At 40.3% G+C, this 24,202-nt stretch overlaps 1 protein-coding gene across 3 annotated transcripts in view; it reads right to left on the bottom strand.

Moving 5' to 3' along the window:
- Nucleotides 1–1,427: 1,427 nt before the first annotated feature.
- The window catches only part of Large1 (LARGE xylosyl- and glucuronyltransferase 1), a 510,741-nt gene continuing 487,966 nt past the window's right edge, over nt 1,428–24,202 (bottom strand). For all 3 annotated transcript variants that reach the window (XM_041663357.1, XM_041663358.1, XM_041663359.1), the window contains 3 exons: nt 15,158–15,304; nt 4,374–4,569; nt 1,428–2,894 (listed from right to left, as the gene is read on the bottom strand). In XM_041663357.1, coding sequence (XP_041519291.1) covers nt 2,697–2,894; nt 4,374–4,569; nt 15,158–15,304 — 541 coding nt within the window. In that variant the 3' untranslated portion in view covers nt 1,428–2,696. The remainder of the gene's footprint in view (nt 2,895–4,373; nt 4,570–15,157; nt 15,305–24,202) is intronic.

The following is a 24,202-nucleotide window of genomic DNA, read 5'->3' on the forward strand; positions in this document are numbered from 1 at the left end:
CCTTTCATTCTTGGAAGTGACCTTGTTTGGCTAGTAAATTATATGGGCTCTAGTTTTTCCTATAAACATGCAAATGAAAATAAGGTGTCTGGGCCTGATTCATGTGCCAGAATAAATGTTTAAAGAAAAGCCTTAGGGAATTAAACTTTGATGATTAATGCTGAGAACCAGTGCTGCCAATTAATGTTAAGCTTGGCTCAAGTAGCTGGGAATGATTAGTTCAAATCAACCTACAACTAGCAGTGGCTAATCTGGGGGAAAGCAGCAGAATTTATGTGTACCTTGGGTATGTGTATATATGCATGCGGTGGGGGGAAAAGGCTGTGAGTGTTAAAGGTAAATATTTAATAGCCAATGTTTTGAGGAAGTCACTGAATATGGCAACTAAAGAGAGACGCACAGTCAATTCTGTGAGCCTGTGGTAGCTGGCTGCAGCATCATTAGTGAAGAAACTGAACTTAGCATGACTTTGAACACCTTTTTGTCATGTTTTCCTTTTATAGTGTTCATTCATTACTTTGGTAAGGGTAAATTTTGCATATATGCTATACACACAGATGCTTCGTTTATATATAAATATATATGTCCATTATATATATATATGTAATATATGTACGTATAATGTGATAGATAATATTGTCAACTTGCTAGGATCTAGAATCAACTAGGGGAATCACCCAAGAATCAAACCTCTAAACATGTCTGAGTGAGACTATCAAGGTTAACAGAAGTGAGAAATCTCACCCTAAGTGTGGGTAGCATCATTCCATTGTATGGGGTCCCTGACTGAAGAAAAAGAAGAAAGCAAATTGAGTGTTGATGCTCATCTCTCTTTGCTTCCTGACTACAGGCACAATGTGATCAGGGCTTCAAGTTTCTGCTGCCATGTCTTCCCTATCATGCTGGGCTGCATTCTCAAACTCTGAACCAAAATAAACCCTATTGCCAAATATTTTATCACAGTAACAAGATAAGTAACTAACAAAGAAACAAACTTATCTGTGTCTATGTGACAATCCTAATTACAATTTTCTTCATTTTGCACAAATATAGGGGAAACGCCATTGAACACACTGAATGTAGTGGTCTCACTGATTGGACTGTTGGGGTTCCAGGGGACAAGAGAGACCTAAGAGTTGGCTATTCAATTTGCTTCTGATCTCCACGATTTGCATACTTAGAATAAAACATCACCACTACAGTAGTGAGACAGATGCAAAATGGAAATTTTGAAATGAGTTGAGGGTTAGAGGAGAAAGTAAGATCTAAGTCTAAACATAGAGAAAAAAATGTAACATTTCAAACAACGAGAAAGATGAGATGGGATAACAGAGTGTGAGGTGCTGTGCATGGAACCAACTTTGCCCTCTAGACCAAGTATGTCATGTGGCTTCTTTCAAGAGTGGGAGGGAGATGAGGAAGAAACAGTCCATACTTTTGTTTATTGAATGCAGCTTTCACTAGTCACATGGCAACTCAATACAAACAGTCCAGCAATGGGTAGGCCATTAACTCTTGTTCTCATCAATGGAAACACAACATTAATAGTGAAGAGTAAAGGAAATGAGTAAAAAGTTCAGTGTTTCCTCCATCTGTGAAGTGAAGAGGTGCTTACCAACCCCAGAACAAGTCCTGAGGGAAACTAAGGTTACTAACTCCTGTGCTTCCAAAAGGGAAGTGCCTGACCCTTTTCTGGAAGTGCCTGACCTCTTTCTTCCAGTGGCTTCCATGTGGTCACATAAGTCTTCGGACTGGGTTACTGTGAACTATTAAGTTCTTCTAAAGGCCTGAGAGCGGAAGAACTATTAAGTTCTTCTAAAGGCCTGTGAGTACTGAAGTAGTTCCTTGAAGACCTTTCCTTGTGCGCTCAGTTACTGTCCATAGAAGAATGTGACTTGCATATAGTGTTGGCTTCATTTTTCTGTAGTTCCTGTCATAACCCTGGGTCTTGAGAGTAGGAACTCAGCATCAGGGGATCTCAGTGTTCATTCTGAAGGAAGCTGTCCATGTGTGAACATTCTCTGAGGAGGCTCATCTTTGCCCAGCCACTGCTGACTGGGGGAGCTGATTTTTCTTTTAGAGCTTTAACGATTAGGTAATTATTTTAGCTTGGAATCCTAAATCAAAATGAATAGTATCTCCCAAATTCAAACAAATCAAAACAAGAGAGACTTTGAGAATAAAGAATCAATTCATTCTACTTCCAGGACCCTACATATATAATGTCCCTATGCTGGTCTCCAGATGGTAGTTGGGATCCTTGACTTGCTCTCCACTTGGGTACCTGGCTAGGTGGCAGGGGAAATAAAGTTCCCTTCCTAGGAAGAAGTAGTTTGCTCCTCTTTCTTGGCATGAAGTAGAATAGCCCACTTCTTACTCCACAGCTAGGATTTGAACCATAATTATTAAAAAGCAATTAGAGCATCGAGAAATCCTGACTTGGTCTGTGATTTTGTGGTAAGTTGTTTACTCTTTGTTTGCTTCCACACTTCCATGTCCCATTCTGGAAGCACCTCATGGTGGTGGACTGGGTTGCTGTCCAAGATCTTAGAAAAGAACAGCTTTGAGGGGCCAAAGAGACAAAGGAAAACAAACCAAAGAAAACAGTGGTAGAGTTTGTCTTCAATGCTGGGCCCCAGGCAGCAAGTGGCTCTTCCTCAGTGGTATGTCTCTCCCTAGCGGTGGTCTTCATAGTGCTAGCTGTTGTTCTCTGCAGTGAGATATTTCAGGGCAGCAAAGCCATAGCGTCGGGACATGTCTTGTTGAAACTCTTCCTTCAGGGTTTTGAGACATATGCGGTATTGCTTGTTGGAACGGAACTTAGTGATGTCGAAACTGGGGGCATGGGGCATGTGGATCATGTAGGCATTGGGCAACACGATGAACTCGTACTCCTGGAAGGAGGAAGACAAGGTAATGAGAGATCTTGCAAGAGCCTTGGGTCATATATGACTTTGAATCAAGGGACTGGAGAATAACACTGGAAAGGGGGCATACTAGCTACAGAGTAACTTGCTTCAGGACCATGCCCATGAACTTGTACAAAATATAGGAGTCATCTAAACTTTGGTTTGCTCATCTACAAAGTGAGAGTGAGAAAATCTATCTTGAGGGATGATGATGAGTGTTTCACTTTCTTAATTCCCTGGAATGGGTAAAATTGTGTTTTATGAATCCCACAGGCAAATAGAGGAAAGTATAGGGTTTATTTGCAAAAGCGCTGTGAAAAGAGTCTAAAACAAAGGCAAGCAAAGCCTTGGTGATGGGAAAAATTAACTTTTCTTTAAACCTTCTCCATACAACATTTCTGGTCCCAGAAATACCACTGTTCTATCTAGGAACAGCAAAAGCAGGCCAAGGCTCATGGTCTGTAAACAGTTATGTTGGTCATGACATGGATATCAATGGATGGATATCAGGCTTTGTTTTGTTTAATGAGGACACTATTCCACAACCTTCTCCCAACACCAATGGTTCTCAGTCACCTAGCATAGCTCAGACTCAATGGAACAATTGTTTCATGGATAGCCATCACTAACCTAACTTAGTGTTCCAATATTTTGGAGTAGTCTTGCTGAGAAATATTAATACTGTGGCAAAAAGGAGAAGCCCGAAGAAGAATATGAATAGTGGGATTCAAGGGATCCAAGTATCCCCCTAACTTAACCAGAGCAGTTTTGTTCAACACAGAGGATGATAAACTACAGCCTTTCTGGTAGCTGTCTGAAACTGTACTGAAATCCAGCCATGCACATTTATTTACAGGCCATCTATGGAGGAAAAACAATTCTTGATCTGAGCAGGTGCAAGGTAGATTTGCAGGTCACACAATCTCCACACACTATCTGGTCTTCTGCAGAAAGTGTGCGGTACCTAGGCTTCACTTATTTAAATTATGCAGACTTCTTCTGAAGTATAAGTTTGTTAAGAATTGTATAAATGAATGAAGGCTTTCAAGATTAAACCCAGTCTAAAAGTCACTGCTGTTTTAATTGAAGGGTAGAATAATTAACCACATTTTAGTGGCATGTTTTGTGCTATTTACAGTGACACAATTATACAACTTGAAAGCCAAGTCATGACTAGTCATCCTGTGCTTGCCTTCCTTACTGGATGGAGGGGTAAGATGATACATTACAGGAGACTCACATTTGCCTAATCGTGGCCAGGAACCCAATTCTCTTGTGCAAGAACAAAAGTTTGAGGTTTAAAGCCTAGAAAATCAGATTCATGTTCTCATTTTTAGTCCCTGAACACATCCTGTTCCTCTGAAGTTTGTTTTTAATCATCTTATCTCCAAGGTTCTCTTTCAGTTCTAATATCTGTACCTGTTTCCTTCCCTGAATAATAGCAGTAAGGTGCTCTGTTCCTACCTGTGCATCCAGTTCCATGATGTGAGCCACTTTGTTCCAGCCAAAGCCCACAAATCTTCGATCGTACTCAGGGCAGTCTCGTCTCACAACAACATACGGCTCAAAATCAGCCTCCCACTCAACCCGATAAGGCATGGTGGCAGTCCGCCACTTGGCAAAGTTTGTGGGTGCATGGCCTTTAGTCCAAACGTGATACCTGGGAAATATGGAGATTGGCCAATGAATGAAAGGATGGAAGCTGAGCTTTTCCCAACCCTGGTGATGTGGAGGAAGAAGAAATGCATTTTGATATGTTTTTCCTACTGGGATGCACCATGTCCCTGCAAAACCCCCATTCAAGTTCAAACCTTTAACAGAAAACAGGACCTTTACAGGCACAATTAAGTTAAAATTAGGGTGGGACTTAATCTTATGTCCCTTTATGAGAGGGATATTTGGACACACAGATACAGTGAGACTAACGTGCAGATCAAACAGAGCTTAGAGTGACAGATCCATCAAGACAAAAGGGGGTATCAAGGATTGCTGGCAATCACCAGCAAAAAGACAGAAAGGAACAATGAAAGTGTCTTTCCTAGAGCTTTGGAAAACAACTTCTGACTCACAAAATTGTTAAAAAATAATCAACTGTTGAGTTAAACCACCTATTTTGTAGTGTTTTGTTACAGGAGCCCCAGGAAATTAATGCAGATTATCAGAGTTATCTGTCACTAAAGAGAAGACTTCATAAAAATGTCTGTGAACTTCCACGCACTTGGCAACATGGAATCTATATCTGATAATTCCCACCAGGGACCACTGGTGATCCTGCTTAATCCTTAATGATAGGGCAGAACCTATGAGTAGGATACCCTCTGGTTATATTATATTCTGTGGCAAGAGTGGATTTTTATAGATATAAAGCTTATTAAGCAGGTACCTCTGTACTAACAAAATTTGAGATTGCCTAGGTAGGTCTGATATGACTCATGAGCCTTCAGGTATGAAAGGAAGGAAAGAATCATGTTGTGAGCTCTTTATGAAATCAGGGTGCAAAGAGCAAGGAACTAGGAGTTAATGAGGGTATACATCCAAAAGCTAGTAAAGATGAGACCTTACCCTGTGGTAACAAGGGAAGAAATCCTATCAGTATCTAACGAACAAAAAGAGGAACATGTGGCACTAGAGGAGACCTGTATTCTTCAGACATCTGCTTTCCATCCAGTGGTACTCTGGGCAGAGAGTTGGCTACTCAGTGCAAGCTGACAGACAGTGAGGTTGAGTCTTTACTGCTTTACAGTGTTGTGTTTATGGTATTTGTTATCTGGTGATGAGAAATGACCACATGACAATCAGAAAAATATATTAGTTACAAATTTACTATGTTTGGGGACTATTTTAAATGCTCTAGACACATATTGTTTTAAATTCTAAAAATGTATCCAATGTTGGGTTGCAAACAGTAACAAGGCCCAGGTAGCCTAGCCAGCTTCTGTGCCACTGTCCTCAACACTCATACAAGAGGAAAAAAATCAGGGGTTTGAGGCTGATTAGGACTCTATTTGCACTCAATGTACCTGAATTTACCACATTCGTTCTTAGGTTCCCAACTCATCTCAAAAAAATTTCCTTTCAGCTCTAAGTTCCAAGGCTCTCTCCTTTCCTATCATTATATTGATGTTCTGTTCTTACTTATGTGAAAGAGTGCACTGTGAAAGAGTGGATGGATAATCTAAAACTTGAGAGGTATCTGAGAGGTATACCAGTGAGTGGGTAGTATATTGTCACTGTAAGTTGTGGGGAAGGAAGATGCAGGGAGTAAAATAAAGTTACAGTAGGGGGCAACAAAATCAGAAAGGGTTAGAAAACATGGTAACCCCGGTGTATTGGTTAGTTTTGTGTGTCAATGTGACACAAGCTAGAGTCATCAGAGAGGAAGGATCCTCAGTTGAGGAAATGCCTCTCTAAGATCCAGATGTAAGGAATTTTCTCAATTAGTGATCAGTGGGGGAGGGCCCAACCCTTTGAGAGTGGTGCCATCCCTGGGCTGCTGAGGCTGGGTTCTATAACAAAGTAGGCTGAGCAAGTCATGATAAGCAAGCCATTAAGAAGTACCCCTCTATGACCTCTGCAGCAGCTTCTGCCTCTAGGATGCTGCCTTGTTTGAGTTCCTGTCCTGACTTCCTTCAGTGATGAATAGCAACGTTGAAGTGTAAGCCAAATAAACCTTTTCCTTCTCAACTTACCTTTTGTGATGATGTTTTGTCACAGCAATAGTATGGAAAAGCTTTGTGAAATAAAAGTAAGGGTGAGATCCAATAGCTTAGTTGTAGGAGAGAGGAATACAGATAATTCATGTTTCTAATCTAGAAACATCTCTGTAAAGCTAGCATGGCTGAGAGAGTAAATGCCCCAAGGCAGGTGGCATTGCAGTGGCTGATGTGGGATGTCCTTCTGTATATGTGTTGCTTTTATTGGTTGATGAATAAACCTGTTTTGGCCAAAGGTTTATCAGAGTAAAGTCAGCAAGGAGATATACAGAGGGTAGGTGGAGTCAAGGAGAAGTCAAGGAGACACCATGTAGCTACCAAAGGAGAAAGATGCCAGAACCTTACAAGTAAGCCATAGTCTTGTGGTGCTATACAGATTAATAGAAATAGGTTAATTTAAGATATAAAAGCTAGGTAGGAATATGCCTAAGCCATTGGTCAAACAATGTTGTAATTAATTTAGTTTCTTTGTGATTATTTGGGTCCAGGAAATTGGAAAGCAAAAGGGCAGTCAGTCCCTGTTAACAAGTGGCAGGACTGAAACTCTTTCTTAAATCTTTGTTTCATCAAAGAGGATGGACTTATTAAACCATACAGCAAATTCAATGGTTAGGATAAACAGGCTAGGAAAAGGCAGCAACTTAAGCTTCAGTTTCATCAATGCAGCAATTTTTACTAAAGTCAGATATGAGAGATAGAGATAAAGAAAGGGGGGAAAGAAGAGAAAGACAGAAGAACTGGTACTTTAATGGAGCATGGAAGGAATATTGTGAGCTGTCAATCACAGGTCTAATCTAAAAATTAGGCTATGAGCAGTTGATTTTCTGAGAATTTGCTGAACAGGCAGCTTTGATACCTGGTGCCTTAGCAGAAAAGGAACAGCATAAGTGATGACTGGGAATTTATATGAGGTTCCAAGCAAAGTACAGTAGGTGCTCTGGACTAGGGTTCAAATCCCTGTTCCGCCATGTAGGAAGAGAGGACCTTGAACAATGAAAAACCTTAACAGGGCTTTGGGGCCTGCCTTATTGTCTGCAAGGTTTTAGGAGCCCAGCGAGAGGCCCTGCTCCTGTGCTGAGGAGATCAGGAGTGGTGAGTGACTGGCCGCCCAGCCGGCCAGTCATGGGAATGGAGTCTAGGCCTCCTCCAATTCCCTAAACTTTTCTGGCCATCCAGCTGGGCGTGTTCCTGGCTACTGGCTTTCTTTACCCCATTCCACCTTGCCCACAAGTACTCCTTTTAATCTGTGGGGCCCTTAGATCCCACAGCACAGCCTGCTTCAGGGCAGAGGGGATCTGAGAGCCAGCTCCAGTACTGAGGGGACCTAAGAGAGGGCAGACCAAAAAAAAAAAAAAAAACTACCAAGTATACAAGTATACAGTCAGCCACAGCAAACATTGGACCAAGAAGCCTCATTTGAAGGAAGAGGCGCCAATGCAAGAATTCCTCCAACAACCTGAAAAGCAACATGATAACACCAGAATCCAGTGAAGACACAACAGGAAGACTTAAACAACCTATCCCAGAAGAAGTAGAAGAAATTGACTTTACACGTAACCTTATGAAAATGATGGAGACCCTTAAACAGAAGGTAAAAAACTCCCTTAAAGAAATGGAAGAGAAGACAAACAAAAAGTTAGAAGAAATTAATAAATCTCCCAAAGATACCCAAGAAACCAAGAAAAAGCAATCAAAGAGGTAAAGGAAACAGTTCAAGACTTGAAGACTAAAATAGAGGTAATAAAACACAAACTGAGGGATGACTGGATATGGAAAATCTGGGTAAAAGAACAGGAACTACAGAGACAAGCATAACCAACAGAATACAGGAGATAGAAGAAAGAATCTCAGGCACTGAAGATAGTCTAGAGGAAACAGACTCATTGATCAAAGAAAACAGAAAAATCCAACAAATTCTTAACACAAAACATCCAAGAAATATGGATGAAAAGACCAAACCTAAGAATAATAGGGGTAGAAGAAGGAGAAGAATTCCAGATCAATGGCCCAGAAAATATATTCAACAAAATTATAGAAGAAAACTTTATATATAAAGGTAAACCTATCAGAATTACACCTGACTTTTCTATGAAAACCATGAAAGCCAGAAGGTCAAGGATAGCAGTGCTGAGGACACTAAGAGACCATGAATGCAAGCCCAGACTACTATACAAGCAAAGGTTTCTTTCACCATCAATGGAGAAAACAAGATATTCCAGGACAAAAAGAGATTTAAACAATATGTAGTCACAAACCCAGCCTTACAGAAAGTACTAGAAGGAAAACCTCAAGCCAAGGACGCCAACAATACCCACAATATCACAGACATCTGCCAATCCTCCACCAGCACATCTCAAAGAAGGGAAACACTACCACCACCACCACCCCCCCCCCCCCCCGCCAAAAATAACCAGAGTTAACAACCACTGGTCATTAGTACCACATAATATCGATGGATTCAATTCACCTATAAAAAGGCACAGGTTAAGAGAATGGATATGAAAACAGGATCCAACATTCTGCTGTTTACACGATACACACCTCAATCTCAAAGACAGACACTACCTCAGACAGAGTAGAGGGTTGAGAAAAGGTTTTCCAATCAAACAGACCTAAGAAACAAGTGGGTGTTGCTATCCTAATATCTAATAAAATTGATTTCAAAGTAAAATGAATCAGAAGGGATGGAAAAGGACACTTTATACTCATAACAGGAACAATTCATCAAAATGAAGTCCCAATCCTAAATATCTGTGCCCCTAATATAAAAGCACCCATATATGTAAAAGAAACATTAATAGAATTCAAAACACATCAAACCCCACACACTAATAGTAGGAGATTTCAACATTCCTCTCTCACCAATGGACAGGTCAACCAAACAGAAACTTAATAGAGAATCAGAAAACTAACATATGTAATGAATCAAATGGACTTAACAGACATCTATAGAACATTCCACCCAAACAAGAAAGAATATACCTTCTTCTCAGCATCTCATGGAACCTTCTCAAAAATTGATCACATATGCAGTAACAAAGCAAAAATGTACAGATACAAAAAAAAGTGGACCTGATTTGGACCTTGGGATTTCAGTCCAGTGCTCCAATGTGGGACTCTGTCTCTGTCTCCTTTCATCGTCTGATGAAGGTTAATATCCAGGAGGATGACTATATGTTTTTCTTTGGGTTCACCTTCTTATTTAGCTTCTCTAGGATCATGAATTATAGGCTCAATGTCCTTTATTTATGGCTAGAAACCAATTATGAGTGAGTACATCCCATGTTCCTCTTTTTGGGTCTGGCTTACCTCACTCAGGATAGTGTTTTCTATTTCCGTCCATTTGCATTCAAAATTCAAGAAGTCATTGTATTTTACTGCTGAGTAGTACTCTAATATGTATATATTCCATACTTTCTTCATCCATTCTTCCATTGAAGGGCATCTAGGTTGTTTCCAGGTTCTGGCTATTACAAACAATGCTGCTATGAACATAGTTGAGCATATACTTTTGTTGTAAGATAGGGCATTTCTTGGGGAGCAGAAGGAGAGAGAGCACGAGCAAGGAACTCAGGACCACGAGGGGTACACCCACACACTGAGACAATGGGGATGTTCTATTGAGAACTCACCAAGGCCAGCTGGACTGGGTCTGAAAAAGCATGGGATAAAACCGGACTCGCTGAACATAGCGGACAATGAGGACTGCTGAGAAGTCAAGAACAATGGCACTGGGTTTTGATCCTACTGCACGTACTGGCTTTGTGGGAGCCTTAGGCTGTTTGGATGTTCACCTTACTAGACCTGGAAGGAGGTGGGAGGTCCTTGGACTTTCCACAGGGCAGGGAATCCTGACTGCTTTTCAGGCTGATGAGGAAGGGGGAGTTGATTGGGAGAGGGGGAGGGAAATGGGAGGCGGAAGTGGGGAGGAGGCAGAAATCTTTAATAAATAAATAAATATTAAAAAAGCTTAGAAATAAAATTGTTTGACATGAAAAGCTCCGTGTCAGTGGCTAGGCAACTCTGTTAAAGGTTACACTGAGCAGGAGATGGTCCCATGTCCTCTCTGACTCTCTTCTTGTAAAAATCTCTTCAAGAAAATGGATTTTGTCCTAAGAGTCTTGACAGCTTTACCTGTCAGGATTGCTTGAAGTTTTAACTCAAAGTAGAGGGGAAAATCTTTATTATGTTGTGGTCCCCAAGCATCCAGAGTAGACTTAACGCCCAAGCAAATGAGTCTTTCTCTCTCTCAACAAAGTCCTTCCCCATCATGAATAAATTGCAAATATTCTTGTGAATTCTCTAAGATTGTTAATTAAAATCTACTTGATTTAAAAAACCAAAACAAAAAAACCCCCAACCCCCCCCAAAAAATGGAATAACTACCTGAATCTTATCAGATCACCATGGAGTAAAGTTAGAATTTAAGAACAATTCCACTCCCTGAAAGCCTACAAATTCATAGAAACTCAACAGTCAACTACTGAACCACCCCTGGGTCAAGGAAGAAATAAACAAAGAAATTAAAGTCTTCGTTGAATTCAACGAAAATAACGACACAACATATCCAAACCTATGGAACACTATGAAAGCATTGCTAAGTGTCCACATAAAGAAAACAGAGAAATCTCACATTAGAGACTTAACAGCACACTTGAAAGCTCTAGAAAAAAAAAAAAAGAAGCAGACTCACCCAGGAGGAGTAGAAGACTGGAAATAATCAAACTGAGGGCTGAAATCAACAAAATAGAAACACAGAAAACAATCCAAAGAATCAATGAAACAAAGAGCTGGTTCTTTGAGAAAATCAACAAGATTGACAAACCCCTATTCAAACTAATCAAAAGGCAGAGAGAGAACACTCAAACTAATAAGATCAGAAATAAAATGGGACATAAAAGTGACACTGAGGAAATTCAGAGAATCATTAGGTCTTACTACAAAAGCCTGTATGCCACAAAATTGGAAAATGTAAAAGAAATAGATATTTTTTAGATAAATACCATATACCAAAATTAAATCAAGACCAGGTGAACAATTTAAATAGACCTATAAGTCGTGAGGAAATAGAAACTGTCATCAAAAACCTCCCAACCAAAAAAGTCCTGGACCAAATGGTTTTAGTGCAGAATTCTACCAGAACTTCCAAGAAGACCATGAAGAGTTAATACCTATACTCCTCAATGTGTTTCACATAATAGAAACAAAGAGTCCTTGCCAAGCTCTTTTTATGAGGCTATAGTTACACTGATACCAAAACCACACAAAGACTCAACAAAGAAAGAGAATTACAGACCAAACTCATTCATGAACATTGATGCAAAAATTCTCAATAAAATACTGGCAAATTGAATCCAAGAACACATAAAAAAAATCATCCATTATGATCAAGTAGGCTTCATTCCAGGAATGCAGGGCTGGTTCAACATACAAAAATCTATCAAAGTAATCCATCATATAAATAAACTGAAAGAAAAAAAAACATATGATCATTTCATTAGATGCTGAAAAAGCATTTGACAAAATTCAACACCCCTTTATTATAAAGGTCTTGAAGAGATTATAATAAAAGCTATTTACAGCAAGCTGACAGCTAACATCAAATTAAATGGAGAAAAACTCAAAGCAATTCCACTAAAATCAGGAACAAGACAAGGCTGTCCACTCTCTCCATATCTCTTCAATATAGGGCTTGAAGTTCTAGTAATAGCAATAAGACAATATAAGAAGATAAAGGGGATTCCAATCGGAAAGGAAGAAGTCAAACTTTCGTTATTTGCAGATGATATGATAGTGTACATAAGTGACTCCAAAAACTCTACCAAAGAACTCCTACAGCTGATAAATACCTTCATTGATGTGGCAGGATATAAGATCCGCTTATAAAATCAGTAGCCCTCCTGTATAGGATTAATCCTGTAAAGGATTAAGAGGCAGAGAGGGAAAATGGAGAAACATCACCTTTCACGATAGCCACAAATAGCATAAAGTATCTTGGGGTAACACTAACCAAGGAAGTGAAAGATCTATTTGACAAGAACTTTAAGTCTTTGAAGAAAGAAACTGAAGAGGATACCAGAAAATGGAAGGATCTCCCATGCTCTTGGATTGGTAGGATCAACAAAGTAAAAATGGCAATTCTACCAAAGGCAATCTATAGATTCAATGCAATCCCCATCACAATCCCCATCAAAATCCCAACAAAATTCTTCACAGACCTTGAGAGAACAATAATCAACTTTATATGGAAAAGCAAAAAACCCAGGATAGCCAAGCAAAAAACCCAGGATAGCCAAAACAATCCTATACAATAAAGGAACTTCTGGAGTTACCATCCATGACTTCAAACTCTATTACAGAGCTACAGTAATGAAAACAGCTTGGTATTGGCATAAAAACAGAGACGTTGGCCAATGGAATCGAATTGAAGACTCAGATATTAATCCACACACCTATAAACACCTGATTTTTGACAAAGAAGCTAAAATTATACAATGGAAGAAAGAAAGCACCTTTAACAAATGGTGCTGGCAAAACTGGGTGTCAACCTGTAAAAGAATGAAAATAGATCCATATCTGTCACCATGCACAAAACTCAAGTCCAAATGGATTAAAAACCTCAATATAAATGTGACCACACTGAACCTGATAGAAGAGAAAGTGGGAATTAGCCTGCAATACATGGGCACAGGAGACCACTTCCTATGTATAACCTCAGTAGCACAGACAATAACAGCAACAATGAATAAATGGGACCTTCTAAAACTGAGAAGCTTCTGTAAAGCAAAGAACACAGTCATTAAGACAAAAAGGCAACCTTCTGAATGGGAGAAGATCTTCACCAACCCCACATCAGACAAAGGTCTGATCTCCCAAATACATAAAGAACTCAAGAAGCTAGACATTAAAATTCTTAATGACCAATTAAAAATGGGGTATTGAACTGAACAGATAATTCTCAACAGAAGAATTTCAAATGGCCAAAAGATACTTAAGGACAAGTTCAACTTCCTTAGCTATCAGGGAAACACAAATCAAAACAACTTTGAGATACTATATTATACCTGTCAGAATGGCTAAAAGCAAAAACTCCAATGATAAACTATGCTGGAAAAGATGTGGAGTAAGGTGAACACTCATCCATTGCCAGTGGGAATACAAACTCATGCAACTATTTTGGAAATCAGTGTGATGGTTTCTCAGAAAATGGGAGTCAACCTACCTCAGGATCCAGCAATACCATTCAATCATTCTACAAAATCATTTGTTCAACTATGTTCATAGCATCATTATTTGTAATAGCCAGAACCTGGAAACAACCTAGATGTCCCTCGATGAAAGAATGGATAAAGAAAGTGTGGCACATCTACTACTCAGCGGTAAAAAACAATGACATCTTTAATTTTGCATGCAAATGGATGGAAATAAAAAAACACTATCCTGAGTGAGTTAACCCAGACCCAAAAATATGAATATGGTATGTACTAATTCATTAGTGGATTCTAGCCATAAACAAAGGACATTGAGCCTATAGTTAGTGATCCTAGAAAAGCTAAGTAATAAGGTGAACCAAAAAAAAAAAAAACCAACAACCATATATAGATCCTTCTGGAAACTGGAAGCAAACAAGATCACCAGGCAAAAGTTGGAAGCATGGGGGTAGGGGTGGGTGGGGTGGGATAGGGGGAAAGGGGGAAGGGGAGGGTCTCAATGAGGGATTGTACATATTGGGTTGCCCTGGAAAGTCTGTGTAGGCATTGTCTTGATTGCCTTAATTAATATGGAAGATCTTCCCTAAATGTGGGTGTTACCTACTGGTAGTAGCCAGACCTGGAAGAAGGAAAGCTTTTTGTTTACTTGGTTTTCACTCTGGCTGACAAATTCATCTATCCAATTGCTCTTACCATTGCTAGTTCCTTCTGTGGTATTAGAACAAGCTTCTTCAGCCTTTCAATGTGTACTGAAGAGAAAGAATCTACCAGATCCTTGGCATAAGATTGTATTGTTGTAGTACTTAGACACCTGGATTGAGGAACTACTATATTCTTGGCTTTTCCAATAGAGACAGCCATTTTTGAACCATTCTGATTGTATTGCATGTGGTAATCTAATAAATTCATTATATATATATATATATATATATATATATATATATATATATATTCTATCAATTTTGTTCTTCTAGAGAACATTACCATGTACACCAAAGGCAGAATTCTGAGCTAAGGGATAGTGACAAGGTGCTAAATGGATTTTTTCATGCCTTTTAAAGTATAAACATAAATGTGTGGCTTCTTGCCCCAGCAAGCCTCTTTCCATCTGGATGCAGTCCCTACCATCCATGTATAAAGCAAAGTAAATAACAATTCAGGGAGAAATAGCAGAGTCCCAAGGATACTGGGATTAGTATCTCTCTTTGGCTTTATAGTGGACTAATGCAACATACTGACCTCTTTGCCAACATCTTTGACATCTGGGTGTAATGGGAGAGAAAGGCTTTGGGAACTGCAGATGTATGCTGTGAGGGTCACTCACCTGAATGTAAATAGGGTCCCCATGTCCAACATTGACAGAAGCTCTGCTTTTGACTTAGGGAAAGAGAGTCGGTATCGCAGTGTCTCGAATGCGGGGACAATCATCGCTTTCTTCGTGTTGGCAAGGTCAAGCTGGATAACAGACTTCCTGAAAGAGATGCAAAGAGAGATATAAGGTGCCTTTGATGTCAGGTCAAGCCTCTTCCTTGTGAGGATAAGCTGATGGTAGTCCAGGAAGGTTAAGCAACTGTTCAAATGCCTCATGCAGAGCACAGAGAGGAACTGACAGATTATCATTGCTAACCGAGAGCACGCTAAACGGTAGAGGCTGGGTCTACTGCCCACAAAATTGCAGAGTGCACTACTATCACAGCCAGGAATAGAAGGGGGAAATCTCAAAGGACCTATGTCTACCTCTTCTACAACACTGCAAGTCATAGAAGACCAGGGATACAAAGCCAATGAGAGGAAAGACCACCCATGACCCCTCAACTCTGGGATGATCCTGATCCTGAACCTGCAAAGTATATGGCCAGCACCGGTCAAGGTAAGTCAGAAGGCTGATGGATTACATGGAAGAGTTCTCCAACTTCATTGACTCCTCAGAACCTGGCTCCTTCCCCCGAGTTGGACTGTTGGCTACCAGTTCCAACACTATCTCTTGGAAAAGGCAAAAGGCTCAGAGATGGCAGTATAGCATGATACTTTTAAGAAATACAAACTGCATTTGAATTCTGGCAATGTTACTTTGAGTCTTGTCCTGGTCAAATAACTGAGCTCAGTTTCTGACAGACTTCCTGAACTACCTCACGTTTCTCCTGCCCAGAATTGTGACAATAATGCCTGCCTACCGTAGATGAGGTAATATCACACCAAGCAGTACACATGGCAGGATGCAAGTATGCAGTGATAAATAGAAAGTATCATCTGCAGTCTTGTCATTATTCTGTGGCCTGATCTACTTTTGGCTATGATCTTAGTACTTCATTTTGTATATAGTCACACCACTGACTTAGGATCTTGATGCACTCATGGACCTTCTGCGTCTATTTCTACAATAGAAAAAACAGCTGAAAGGCTTGAGGGAATGGTAGACACTGGAAGGCATTTTGAAAAATCCTGGGAGAAGCAGCCTTCATAGCCATGTGAAGCCACTTCACTTAACAAAACTTGGAGTCTGAACTTAAAGTCTGGACTAGAGATGATGTTCAAAGAGAAGTCACATGCTGTTTTAGTCACTGGGTTAACCTGGTCCAAGGCAGAGCAGAACAGGGCCACAGGCTGAGAGGCATATAGTCAGGACTTTATAACAATTAATGGTGATAAAGACTATGGACCAGGACAGATAAGGACAGATTTCTGAGACCATCATTTTAGTCTTATGAGACTTTGGTGAATAGATAAGAGGTGTTCAAGAAGTAGCCTGGAAGCTCATCTTGGAATCCCTTGAATATCACTATATTAAGCCCTTATAATTACAGTGATACACCCCACATCACTACTACAGAGGTTTATAAAGGATGACAGAAGACAGATGTCTGTAAACTATACTCAGCAAGTCTGAGAGTCATGGGTGTCAGTCAGTCTGTCTTGGCCTGCATTCTTCTCCCCCTTGTTTGTCTGAACAATGTTGTCAAATAACTACAGTTCCTTCCTCTGTGGCCAGATACCTAGAATCAGGCTTTTGTATTAAACCTACATTATATACACAGTTGAGCCTAAAAAAGGTATGGACCTACTTATCTACTTTAGATGTGAAATAAGAATCTAAGTCTAAAGAATATTTTTGGGTCCCTGGGACTCTAGGCCATAAAAATGTTGGGGGATAGAGTAGCTTGAATGTAATTGACCCCAATAAGCTCACTGAAAGTGGCACTATTAGGAAGTGTAGCTTGGTTGGAGTAGGTGTGGCCATGTTGGAAGAAGTGTGTCATTGCTGGAGCAGGGTTTGAGGTCTGCTATGCCCAAGATATGCCCAGTGTCTCAGTTCACTTTCTGTTACCTGCAGATGAAGATGTATTAACTCTTAGCTCCTTCTTCAGCACCATGTCTGCCTGCATGCATCCATATCCCGCCATGATAATGGACTAAACCTCTGAAACTATAAGCCACCCAATTAAACATTTTCACTTATAAAAGTTGCTGTGGTCATAGTATCTCTTCATAGCCAAAGAAACCCTAAGACACGAGATATTGTTACTTAGTCAGTGGTCACTGTACATCCACCCATCACGTGCCAGCTACAAAGAAATACAGCCACCACACATTGCCCAGATAGTACTTACATGACGGCATAAATGGCTCTATATGCTAAAAGTCTGAGGACAAAGATCTCTAAATTTGAAGCAAGACTGCATCTGTGGAAACTTAAGTCATAAATTGCATGAAAGTAGAGTAGGAGGTGGGGAGGGCAAAATTATGACGGGAACAGGAGATTCATTTATATGCATATATAAACATGAGGTTCTCTATATAAGCCCCAGTTATTATTGCAATCACAGTGACTAATATATATGTGTGCTTACATATGCATGGGTGCATTGTGTGTAAGCCAGAGGTCAGGCTTGGAATATCTATCATTCCTCATTCCAACTTGTGTTTGGAGACACTGTCTCTCATTGGGAACCAGAGCTTGCCAATTAGGTTAAGTCAGCAAGCTCCAGGGTTCACCTGCTTCTGCATCCCCAGTGCTGGGATTATAGGCATACACTACTACATTCAGCTTTTTCTTATTTAATTCTCAGATCAAACTCAGATCCTCAAGCTTGCCCAGGAAGCCTCTTTTCTGACTGAGCTTTTGGTCCCCACTTGCAGCTACCCTAAAAATGTCATGCTCAAAACTAATTCTCCTTTCTAAAGGACTATTTATAGCAGCAGCCCTCAGAGCTTGCCTGCTCTGTCTAGGGGTATACACTCAGCCTAAGGCGATTTATACAGAAACAGAGCCTGGGAGACCACACAGATGACTTTGTTGGGGCTCTGCAGGTTTTTGAACTTCTGTTGCAAAGATGCCCAGAGCTGCTCATCTTAACTTTGTCTCACTGCACTGGCTTTCTGATTCTGCTTTGATTCCATTAGAAGATATTCACCCTGTGATTTATTTTTACTATAATTATATTCTTATAACAGAATCTGTTACTCATAATCAAACACTAATGGATATATTGCAACAAACAGACCCAATGCGCAGCATACCTTATAAATAGGCTCTGGTTAGCTCCTTTCCCTGCACAGAGAGTATCTGCTTCTGCAGTGATTTCTGCACATTTCTTTGATCTCACTGAAACACAAACTGCCACAAGGATAGCTCTGTTCCCAGATAAGTTCATTTTGGACTCAGTTCAGAAGTTTTCAATTTTGAGGTTCTGAAAAGGTCTCATTAAGGAAATTGTCTCAGCAGTATAGTGGTTGCAGGGTCTACACTCTGAACATTTCAGTTGAGTGGGATAGTAACTATGGCCTGGGCCCTGCTGCAGTGTGCCCTGTTGATACATCCTATCTTGGCTGGGACATGCTGGCTCAGGGGCAAATAATCTGCCACCATCATTTGCCTGTAAGATGAGTCATGCAGTGACTACAGAATTTTCCAGAAGCAGGGTTGTGATGATGGTACATCTGGGTTGGGAGACTTGAGTTATATAAATGGCCCCCCAAAACTAAGTGACTTTGGATCACTCCGTACATCTCCTTTCTACTGCTGAATCTAGACTGTTAGAATTGAAGGTTTTGTATTTTCCTGTTGAAAAACTTCACTGGATCACAGCTGTCTTCTTGAACAAGTAACATTGGATGAAGGTATTTGGTATATGTATTAACATCTTCATCACTTGATCTTAAGGAAATCAGCTAACCCTTAATAACATAGTCAATTAGTTGAAGAATGCAAAAGCCAAGTTTTCTTAAAAAAAAAAAGACTGATGCCTCAGGGCTGTAACAGACACTAACTGTGATTCCACATGGAAGCCTGCTGTACCACATTCAAGCTTGCCAATTTCAAAGTCTTGCCAACCCTTAAAGTCTGCTTTTCTATATTCCCATATCCGCCCATTTATCCATATCTCTGCATCTCTTTTTCATGTAGAGTACTGAGTGACATGCATTGCTTCTTGTTTAAAACATTTTCAAAGTATTCATAAACTTCCTGCAATAGTTTGGGTTGAGGAACATTTTTGTATCTACCTAAATGGTGGAGGGTATACTACTGATAAAATGGAGAACACTGCAGAAGAGGTGCTGTCTTCAAAGCTTGTCTGCCTCTCTTCTGACCTTTTAGATACTTTTTACTACCTGTTTCACTCATTGAGTCCCTATCTGAAAACACAGGCAGTGACACTATTTCTTTGCTCTCAGAGTTTTAGAGACCAATGGAGAGTTTGTCTTCTAGTAGTGAGTCCCCTCTCTTTCCTAGTCTCAACTTACAATGGGCTTGAGGTAGGAGAAAAGGAGAGCATGGACCATTCAAAAGAGAGGCATACTGTTAGAGCAAGGGCAGATTTCTGGCTTTTTTTTTTTATGGAAATAAAAAGTATTAACCTTTCGGTTTCCAGCCAGCATTTCTCTCTGTTCAGTTTTTCTCCACACCCTTTGCCTTAGAAATAGATGTTTCTGTAACCAGGAAAACCGCCCAAGTTGTAGCATGAGATTTATGGGCAGGGGTACTTCATAGAAACAAGGGACAACTTATCACTGCCCTCTTAGAATATCCTAGAATGTCTTGATGGTGAAGACAAGGCTGTAGAACCTGGTGCTTAGCTAGTATTCTGCTGAATCATTCAACCTGTTTGTTATGTACAACATAGTCTCCCAGAAGGGTAGTTCTGCTGCAGGTGCCTTCAGATCCAACCTAGACATTCACCAGCTGGTACTCTTGAGCAAGCCCTGAGACCCCATGGTTTGGTAGGTAGGATATGCACTTAGTGTGTACTCTGTAGGGTTTTGTAAGGATCGAATGGGTATCCTCAGGCAAAGGTTAAGATAGCTCTCAATGCATAGATCTCTATGTACAATCTGGGTTGACGATTGTGGTCATAGTGATGAATTTGGACATGGGCATCTTGATCAATTAGCAGGCTAAACAGAGAGCACTTCTGGAAAAGCTCACAGGGAACTAGATTTTCAGGTAGCAATGCTGAGCCCCGAGGTGGGGGACTCAGTCTGAGTACCCTCATAAGCAACATAAATGGAGGTGTTCATTTGCTAAAACACATGCAGGATTATAACAGTGCTTAGCACATAACAAGTGCTCTATGAATGCTAATGTTATAGATAAGGTAGAATTAGAAGGCTATGTGAACTCAAGGAAATGCCACCTAGTTAATATCTCTCAATAGACACCTAGCCTGACTCACTTGTCACCTTTTACCCTGTTCACATTGCTACACTTATTCCACTATACACCAGAGAAAATGTAAAGGAATGCAGTTATGTATACCCTTAGAATAAATGAAATTACACTGACTACTTATTCCCACATGCTACAAAGTGCAGTGTTGGCCAGGGTACCATGTTTTACTCCTAGAACATAAATACAAGGAAGGCAATGGGTATAGCCATGGCTTGTAGGTAATAATCAGCAATGAGAATTTTGCAGGTGACCAAAAATGGAAACCAGTCCAATTCCATGGTGTGAATAGTCCTCGTTGTGAAACCACCCTTCAACTCTTCTGCCCTTCAGTCCATCAGCGATACCAGCTGTACTTGAGTCCCACTGACCTTTAAACCTAACCTCAGCTATCAGCTCTTTTTGAGGTGTTCCATGACCACCCACATCTTCCTGATATACTTTCAGCTCCTGCAATTCTATTTTGCATTCATGATGAAAATTATAATGGAAACAATATTAGCAGAGGTAGTAGCAATACAACCAGATTAAAAACTCCAAGCATGGAAAAATGTTGCTTCCCCTGTGCTTTGTCGCAAGTCTTCTATACTAGGTATACACTGCATGGTCACAGGAAGACTGTCCTATCACTTTCTGGGATGATCCTCATATTAAAGTCAAGGAACATCTAGGAGGAACCTAGATGCCAAGTCCAAGTAAATCCCTAAGGAGGTGTGGTGATTTGAATGCAAAATATGCCTTACAATTTCTAGAAGTGATCTCTACTAGTGGTGTTGTTTGGGAAGATTTATGTAGGTAGCCTTCCTGGAAGATGTATGTAAATTGAGGATAGGTTTTGAGATTAAAAGCCTCACCTATTTTCAGTATGCTTTCTCTGCTTTGTGCTTGTGGCAGAAGATGTAAATGTAAGCTCATAGTCTCTTGCTCCAGCAATCATACCTGCTACTTGCTGTCATGCCTCTTTGCCAGGATGGATGCCTATCCTTTTGGAATCATAAGCCCAAATAAACCCTCTCTTCCTTAAGTTGCCAATGATCATGGTAATTTATCATGCAACAGAAAAGCAACTCATATATGAGGATAGAATCCCCTTCATTTAAAATGGGGTCACATCCTGATATACTCATCATACATTGAAAGCATGGTGTATGGGAAACCCATTTACTACACCTAATCTAGTTAACACCATAGCTTAGTCTTGTAGCACAGTGTGGGGTATCAGTTGTCCCATAGCCACACAGTTGACTGGAGCTTCTGTCACTGTTCAGTCTGGAATCAAGACAAGATTTTATGCTAATTGCTAGCTGGGAAAAACAGCAAAATTCAAAATCTTTAAGTATGGGTTCTGTAGACACATCATTATATAAGTGAAAAATCAAAAAGTGAACTATCGTAGACCAGATACCATTTATATGTTTCTCATGTCCATGAGAGAAAAAAAATGAAATAGTTCCATGCAGTTACCCAACTGTCCTGAAGGTGGCGGGGCATCTGCAAGGGAAGGTCCTGCAGTGAGGACTGGCAAATGAGTCCCAAACTGACAGCTGTGAGCCTGCCGCAGGGTAGGGAATTCATTCCTGTAGAACATCTACTATAATCCAGCGGGATGTCAGTGCCCCTTCTTTAGGTGAAACAAAAAAAAAGTTTGGTTTTTTTTTTTTTTGGAAGAAGTTTTGGGAAATGGAGTAAGTTGCCCCAAGTCATGTACCTGTTCAAATGAAGGTCTGTGTGGTTTCTTCATGCCCCCTGACCTTACTAATAGTTCTGTGATCAAGCATGAAAGCTGGGTCTCTAACAGATACTTTACTAGACACAGATTGGGCTGGAAGAGAACTTGGTGATACTCTGCAGCTCTGCCTATGCATAGACACAACTTCATTATTTTCCAAATGAGCTGTTTGTTTTGCTATAATATTAGCAGGTTGCTAAGCAACTGCTTAGTGAGCTGCAATGCTGAACTTTTTTTAGAAACTAAGAAAGACCTTAAAAAATGTAACATAAGCAGGAGTTTTGGATGCAAGAATGAACTGGTGGTTTGCTGTCCAGTAAGCAAGCTATACAGGTAGAAGGCCATTTTCTCTTCTTTCTGACACTAATCATTCACTTCCCTGGGCCCTATATTTAGTCACCTATAGAAATGTTTACTTCAGCTGGCAGGGCTTCCAGGGTGTCATATTTGTGGCATTACTATTTGAAGGTTAACAGAGTTTGAATAAAACATTTTTGCTATATTTACATGTGAAACAGTGAGTCTCTACCAGGGTCTACTGGCCTTCTTGGAAACTACATATATTGTAGCAAATAGCACCCTTAAGCTCATCTTAAACCAGTAATAGCACACTGCTCTCAAATGTGCCCATGAGTAATTTACACATCAGAAGCAAACACCTGGTAATCACTAAATTTTTTTTTCTCCAAGCAAAGCAAATCAATAATCTGCCTACATAAAAAAATGAGACTGAATTTATTTTGGCCTTCTGACTGAATTTTTACAGGCTCTCAAGATTCTGGTGTCTAGAAACAATCTAGGTCAGAGGTTACACACTGGTGAGCAGGTGAGAGAGGACGGACTAATGTTGCCTGGCGATATAGTTTGGTTCCATAGCATTAAAAACTCATTTTCAATTATTTGCACATTTTAAAGATTTTTTTATGTATATCAGTGTTTTGACTATACATACACATGTGTGTCACAAGAGTGCTTGGGTTTAAGAGAGGACCAGTTCTCTGGAGTAATGAATGGCTATGAACTACTACTTCAGTTTCCTGGGACCCAAGGTTAGCCACCTGTAAAAATGTTTACCTCAGTTGGCAAGGTACCGGGAACTGAACCTGTGTCTTCTGTAGGAGCAATGAGTGCTCTTAACTGCTGACCCATCTCTCTAGCTGCCTATTATTTTAAAATATTAAAACATTAGAACACATGAAAACTCAGGTCCTCTGAGAAAACATAGAGTGAGTAACTCCAATCCTGTTCCAACAGAGGTAATTCCATACCTGGGGAGATGGCTCTTGCTCAGATAAGTCTGTGAACTCAAATTGTAAGAAAGTGATAGGGTTTGAAGGGCAATCTGTAATATCTCAAAACTTCTGATGAGATTTATAAGGTGACCCTTGAACTAAATAAAACAGTTAGTGGTAACACATGTTACCTAGCACTGAATTGCCATCATCAATTTTAAGTCTTTGTCCAATGACAGACACATAGGGAAAAAACAAACACCCATTCCTATGTGCTGTGTCGCAAAACATGCTGCCCATGAGGTAAAGTTGGGAAATGGGCCACTGAGATGAGAGAAGGGCCTGTTAACACTCAATTCATTGTGGTAAAGACTTCTCAGGAAAATCCCAGGTTATGGATGGGCAGGGAACAGTCCTCTAACCTCTCTCTTTTCACCCTTTCATTCCCTGAAAGCTGAGGGGGCTCTTCCATGATTACCAGGAAGGGTCTGGTGTCTCAAACAACACCTTGCAATGAAAGTCTAATGTGCTAGAGGTTGAATTCATAGTCAACCTTAACAAGGATGCCTTCTCTTGCTGGAGAGGGAGGGAAAAAAGGAGAGAAGATGGGAGAAAGAGGGGTGTCAATATCTGGACATCATATCCTGGGCAGCTAGAAACCCCAGAGTAGTTAGGCAAGATCTGAGAGAGGGACCTGTCAGACACTGCTTCAAGTCTTATGGCTGAAAGGTCTCCAGACTCAAA

This window comes from Microtus oregoni, unplaced genomic scaffold (genome assembly GCF_018167655.1).
Source record: "Microtus oregoni isolate MIOR12 unplaced genomic scaffold, Mior012 000014F_ref0000157, whole genome shotgun sequence".
In the NCBI taxonomy this organism is placed as follows: Eukaryota; Metazoa; Chordata; class Mammalia; order Rodentia; family Cricetidae; genus Microtus; species Microtus oregoni.